This window comes from Vombatus ursinus, unplaced genomic scaffold, assembly GCF_900497805.2.
Source record: "Vombatus ursinus unplaced genomic scaffold, bare-nosed wombat genome assembly UNPS02009205.1, whole genome shotgun sequence".
Taxonomy (NCBI): domain Eukaryota; kingdom Metazoa; phylum Chordata; class Mammalia; order Diprotodontia; family Vombatidae; genus Vombatus; species Vombatus ursinus.
The window spans coordinates 28,431,934-28,439,074 of NW_020948983.1; the positions used below are offsets into that span (position 1 = coordinate 28,431,934).

The window sequence follows — 7,141 nt, forward strand, 5'->3', positions numbered from 1 at the left end:
TATCTTTCCCTGATGGAAGATTGAAATAAATATACCAGACCCTACCAGTGAATAAATGATGGCCAAGTAGCAAGTTGGGTACCCTGGGAGAAATATTAACTATTACTGGCTGATAATTACTATTCCCACAGCAAAAAAAAAAAAAAAATCCCCTTAAAAGTTTAGGAAGGTTATCTTGCCTATGTCCCTTGAGGCTGCTGGGGCCAGGCCTGGAGACTTCCATCAATGCTGGGAATTTGCCATTTCCTGCTGCTGCCTCATAGCCAGCCTCCTCAGGTGAAAAGACTTCAGATGCACTAATACCCTAAGCTTTCCATCTCTTGTTCATTGAAGCATTTTTCCTGAGGAAAGACAGCTTCAGGCCAGGCCAGGCATCTTCCATCTGTCTCAAAGTAACTACTCCCATCTGTACCAGCACAAGACATCTACTTCCTGCTGCCAGTCCATTATCCCAACTGGATGTAGAGAATCTCTAATACAAAGAACAACCCTCCCTTCGACTTGAAGCCTTCTGTCTCCTGCTGGGTCTATCCTTTGAGGGTAGAGGAGTAGGAGTGACATCCCCTACTCAATGATGAACATTCTCACACCTGGTCATACTCTTCACATCCCAGTTACTCTAAACACCTATAGATCATCATCCAAACCCCACTCCACACCCCCTTCCACCTGATTCCTCATTCCAATCCCCCCAGTCCTCCCATGGCAAAATTTCATTCTAACTCCACCCAGCCATCCACTGTGCCCTCTAGAATGCCTGTTCCATAGTCAACAAACTTCCCTTTATCTTAAACTTTTCCTGTCCCATTCCTTCCATCTATCAGCTCTTACAGAAACCTGGCTTTCCCTAAATGACACAACTTCCCTGGCCACCCTTTCCAGTACTGGCTGTACCTTCACTCATTCTCCCTCAACTCATTTTCTCCTCTGATACTGCTATGACTCTAGTGCCAGCTCTCAACAACTCATTCCTTGATTACTACAATAGCTTACTGATGGGTCTGTCTGCCTCAAGTCTCTCCCCACTCCAATCCATTCTCCATTTAGCCACTAAAGTAATTTTCCTAAAAGATAGGTCTGATCATGTCACTCTCCTACTCAACAAAATCCAATGGCTTCCTCCTGCCCCAGGAGCAAATACGAAATGCATGATTTGGCATTCAAAGTCCTTCATAACCAACCCCCACCTACCTTTCCAGTCTTTTTACACCTTACTTCCCTACACTTACTCTTCAATCCAATGACATGGGCCTCCTGGCTGCTCCATATTTTGGGCTCTAGCCATTTTCCCTGACTATCCCCCATCACTTCTCCACTCCAACTACTGACCTCCCTAGCTTCATTTAAGTCCCAACTAAATCCTGTCTTCTATAGGAAGTCTTCCCTACCCACCTCTTGATTCCAGTTCTTTCCCTCTTTTAATTATTTCCTGTTTATCTTGTATACAGCTTGCTTTGTATATATTTATTTGTATGTTGTCTCACCATTAGACTGCAAGTTACTTGAGGGCAGGAACTGGTTTTTTTGCCTCTTTTTACACCCCTAGCCCTTAACACAATGTCTGGCATATAGTAAGAGCTTAGTAAATATTTATTGATTAATTGAAAAGACTCCCTTACTGATGGAATCATAGAATGTTAGAAGTGGAAGAGGCTTTCCAGTACAGTTCAGTTCCCCGAAGTCACTTAGCGGACTGAGAGGACAAGAAAACTGAGGACCAAAGAAGTGAGGTTAGTATCAGAGAAACAGGAAGATACAATTTCCATTTTGCTCCACTGATTTTAGCACTGAGCCCTTAAAACCTCGCTAAATCAATTCTGTTTCTCAGTTACTCACGAACAAGTAAAGCAAGAAGGTGAGTCAGATGCAGAGCTGAGGAGATCCTAAGATACTGGCTTCCCAGTTCAGGGTTCTTTCCACTATGCCACACTGATTCTATGTTGATTATTCTTGTCCCTGTTTGATTCAAACTTTGGAGCTAGATAAAGAAACTTATTTAGTCTCACTCTTTTCTTGTTTAACCTTGTGAGGCTATAGTGTCTTTTTTAACCGTAGAGAATTTGAAAAGTCTTTGATTCTGTAGTCAACTCTTTTCTTTTCTTTTTTTTTGGTGAGGCAATTGGGGTTAAGTGACTTGCTCAGAGTGTTATGTGTCTGAGGCTGGATTTGAGCTCAGGTCCTCCATGACTTCAGGGCTGATGCTCTAACCACTGCTCCACCTAGCTGCCTGTAGTCAACTCTTGATTTTCAAACACTGTTTAAAATAAAAATAAGTCAACAGATAAGGCTTACAAATGTTTCATATAGACTTTTTTGCCACGCGTTTGATTTACATTTTGCCTATATTCATTGAATTGTAACCAATACGAACAAACGTTAACTTTGCCCATTCCAATACCTAAAATCTTCATAATTCTTTCTAACATTACTAATGTTTCTTCTCATTGCCCTTTCTTCCACAGTTTAAAAAATATCCTGTATAAAGGGGCAGCTAGGTGGCAGAGTGAATAGAGCACTGGCTCTGGAATCAGTAGGACCTGAGTTCAAATCCAGCCTCAGACACATAACACTCTGAGCAAGTCATTTAACCCCAATTGCCTCACCAACAATAATAATAATAACCTGTATGTGTATACTTCTAGTCTTTTCAATCCTTTCACTTGTCCCTGATTGATTCCCCTTCATACTTTCCACAGTATGTCCCGAACCTTTTCTTCTCTCCTCAAACCACTTCCCCCCAACTAATCTGGAGTTTCTTAACCTTTTCTGTGTCATGGATCCCTTTGGCAGTACAGTGAAGCATACAGGTCCCTACATACTTATTATTGCAGAAATTCATTATTGAAGGAAATATTAAATTTAAGTTAAAGACCAGTGAAAATGATGATGTAATTTCTCAAACAACTTTCCAAAAGAAAATTCATTATGTCTGTCCCTAAACATACCTCTCTTCCTAACTTCTCTATTTCTTTCAAGGGTATCACTGTCCTTCTAGTTATTACCTGGTTGTAAATTTGGAGTCATTCTCAACTCTTTACCCTCACTCACCCTCTGTATTCAGTCAGTTGCAAAGTCTTGTAAATTCTACCTCCGTGATAGATCTCACATCAGTCTCTTTATCTCTACTCAAACAGCTATATTCCTAGTTTTGACCCTTATCACCTCTTGCATGAATATTACAAAAGCTTTCTGACTGATTTCCATGATCCTATTCTGTCCTTTTCCAATCCAAATAGCTACCAAATTGATATTCCTAAAGCATATGTCTGATCATGTCATTCCCCTGCCCAAGATACTTCAGTGTCTCCCTTTCACCTCTAAGATAAAATACAAACTCCTCCATTTGGCATTTAAAGCCCTTCAGTCTGGCTTCTTATCTCTTCAACAGACTGATTTCACATTATTCCCCTCATGTCATTACTGGACTATTTGCTTGTTCCCTGTATACAGCATTCCATCTCCCAAAATGCCCAAGATGTCCCCTGAGCCTGTAATGTACCTGTTCTTCACTTCTACTTCTTAGAATTCCTCCATCCCTTCAAAACTCCCTATAGTGCCACCTACTGCACAAAAGTCTTCCTGACACCCCCAGTTATTTGCATCCTCCCCTTCTCCCCCTAAATTACTTTGCATTTACTTTGTATTTGTGTACATGTTGTATCCCCTCAGTAAAAGGTAAGGTCCTTGAGGGCAGGGAGCTTCTTTTTTTTTCTTTTTGTCCCCATTACCTAGAACAGTGCCTTGAGCATAATAAATGCCTCATAAGTATTTGTTGAACTTAATTGGTCACTTAATTAGGTATGTGACACTTTATTCTCTTTTCTAGTGTGTAGATAACATTAGATGCAATGGCCTCATGATGAATGCATTTGAAGAAAATTCCAAAGTCACTGTTCCTCAAATGATCAAGTAAGTGATTTTGTTTTATTACCAGAATTTTCTGAGAGAGCATTTAAGAAAGTAATTGAGAATCTAACCACATACGTGGAGAACCAAACCATTCATTAGCACGTGGACGAGCTTTATGGAGCTCAAAAATTCCATTGGGTTTCAACATCTGTACTTTGCTTCAATTCATCATAACTAAATAGGTAAGGACTTTAGTTAGAAATTTTTCTATATTTCCAGTTTCTGAGGACATGATAGCCTCTGAAGACATGGTATTTGAAATGTAAGCTATATTTTCCTGGACCCATAGGAAACCATGTAGGAAACCTATAGGAAGTTCAAGAATAATAAATGAATGAATGCATGAATGAATGAATGACATTGTCCACCCAATGTCAAATATCCATAGAAAAAGCTAAAAAACTTGGTGAAATGTACCACTCTTTCCAAATACTCTGATTTTTATCATTATGAAAACAATACTGCAAGAACCTCCCTATGATCCTAATTCTTCCAACCATGTCTCAGGGATGTGGGTCTCCTTACATACTTTTCATTCTCTGTAATCACCTCCTATATACTCATATGGTCTTGGGCTACCCATGGCAAGCAAGAACCATAAAAGAGGCACCAAGGACCCACCCAAGGAGCAAGGTCAGTGGCTGGTGCTCCTGTCTTGGATTAACTAACCTGGATTCTTGACCTCAGTTTTCCTTGACTTTTTGATGATTTTTTTTTCTGCTTTGACAATCTTCTGACTCCCAGAATTTCCAGTTTGCTCCTGACCAAATTAGCTATTCATTTATTGAGCAGTCTGGTTCCCAGATTCTAGATTTGCTTTATTTCTCTAGTCCATTAATCTCAGGCCCTACTACTTGTCTAGGTCATTTTCAGGCTTGTCATCCATGTGAATAAGTATAACCTGCTGTTTTCCATGCTAAACAACTAGTTCTTTTGCTTTTTACATGCATTATCAGACATCATATGGGCATAAACTTTGTTTAACCAAGTGTGGGTAAAAATGAACATGGCCCCCTCCCCACCTTCCAATCTGAGGAAAGATCAGGACCAAATGCCAACTGAAAGCTCAAATCAATTAAGTCCTTCATATATTCCAGTTATTTTGGTATCTAAAGTCCATACAATGAACTTCTTTCTAGGCAACATACATTATAATATGGTCCTTCTAAAGTAGACCTGCACAACTTAGCAATAAGTAGGCACAAAGTTAAAATAGACTAAACTTCTTCAGGCCACAGATAGTTTTTTTTAGCAGCTCACTTTCCAAGTAAAGATAATTAGAAGCAGACTGATGATGGTTGGTTGCCTTGTGTCACATGACAAATATGAGAAAGTGCACAATGACAAGCCACCCGAAATCCTTGGGTAGGCCACAAGTGACCCATGGACCATATGTTGTATAGGCCTATTCCAGTGTCTTATACAGGTTCAATACAAGATACATATTATAGCAAATTCTACTTTCTGGTGGTTTGTTTTCTAGATTCTAGATCATGTGAGTATAAGCATTTGGCCAAGCATAGTTCTACAGATTAACCCAATTCAAAGGTCCTTGGACCTAAAAGAAATATGTCTACTGGAAAGTATTTTTTAACCAAAAAAGAATAAAAGGCACCACTATCTCACTGAAATTTTTTTTCTATTACATCTTATTCTCTTCAAAATAATATGGCTAAAAAGTCCTACTAATAATGACCACTGATAAGGTCTACTAATAAATTTATGGACTCATGATTTTTTTTTTATTTTCTATAAAACAGGCCTAGAGATTTCCTCAGCTATGTAGAAGGCACTTTTGGGACATGCTGAATAATTGGACTAGATGGGACTAAGTGATTTCTAAATCCCTCCAATTCTGAGAATACTGGCCCTTAAGAAATGTTAATTTACCTCTAAAATGCTAGCTGACCTTTCACAAATGCAGCCATCAGAAATAAAAACATGCTTTAGTCAACTATTAGTGATATCTGATTCATAATTTGATAGTAACATAGTGATTGCTAATGAAATCTACTAATTTTTTATAATTACTACATGGCCCAGTGGGTCTAATGGCAGCATAAATAGCAGGATGCCTCATGAACCAAAGAGATATAAAGTCATCCAGGAAAGAGAACAAGAAGACCTAAAGTCATGATTCTGATTGGAACACAAAAATGACCATGTAATGTTATAAAGTAGAGGAGAGAGTTGATCCATTAGCCCTTGATTAATTTGATGTTTCCCAATCAACTTGATGGGAAACCAATACCACACCAAAGGGTATGGACCTTTATCTAGAGGCATCTTAAAAACATCTCCCAAGGAAGCAGACATGTGGCTGGCACTCCTAAGAGGAAACTGGAAACCTTTTTCTAATTTTCTTTAATTTCTTCTAACTGCCTCCAAAACAATTGAGAATTAGGGCCTCTATTTGGAAGAGCAGCTCATCCCCCATGGTCTCTGAAAGTAAATTGATTGCCTCTTATCTCTCTCTCTGTTTCTATCTCTCTTTCCCTGTCTCTCTCTGTGTGTCTCTTTGTGTTTGTCTCTCTATATATCTGTCTCTGTCTCTTTCTCTCTTTGTCTCTCTCCTGAATTCCATTCTTAAACTCTCAAACTTAGGGTTATCCAGGAGGCAACTCTCAAAGCTGGGCATCCCAGGAAATTGCCCATCTTTGGGTAGAAGGCTAGATTCCCAGATTGCAATGACTAGGGTATTTAGAATTCCCCTTCCTTTACACAGAAGGTTGGGGTTCAGGAACCATGTCCTTGAGCTCAAGGACATTAGACATTTACTAGCTATGTGACCTTGGGCAAATCATTAAACCTCTGTTTGCCCAAGAGGCAGCTATGTGGCTCAGTGGATAGAACGCTGGGCCAAGAGTCAGGAAGACCTGAATTCAAATCTGGTCTCAGACACTTACTAGTTATATGGCCCTAGACAAGTCATTTAGCCTCCATTTACCTTAAGCCACTGGAGAAGGAAATGGTAAACCACTCCAGTATCTTTGCCAAGAAAATCCCATAGACAATATGATCCAAGGGGTCACAAAGAGTTGGATACAACTAAGCAACTGACATACAACAATGCATATATACATATACATGAATGTATTTACACATATGTATGTGTATACATATATACCTGGGAGCATGTAACTCCCATACCTAAGAGTTTCATAGGTAGGTAGGTAGATAGATAGATAGATAGATAGATAGATAGATAGATAGATAGATAGATAGATAGATA

General features: G+C 39.3%; 1 protein-coding gene across 1 annotated transcript in view; it reads left to right on the top strand.

The window, feature by feature from the left end:
• The window catches only part of RASGRF1 (Ras protein specific guanine nucleotide releasing factor 1), a 201,742-nt gene that overhangs the window by 142,279 nt on the left and 52,322 nt on the right, over nt 1–7,141 (top strand). The window contains exon 13 of the mRNA XM_027851440.1: nt 3,827–3,909. Coding sequence (XP_027707241.1) covers nt 3,827–3,909 — 83 coding nt within the window. The remainder of the gene's footprint in view (nt 1–3,826; nt 3,910–7,141) is intronic.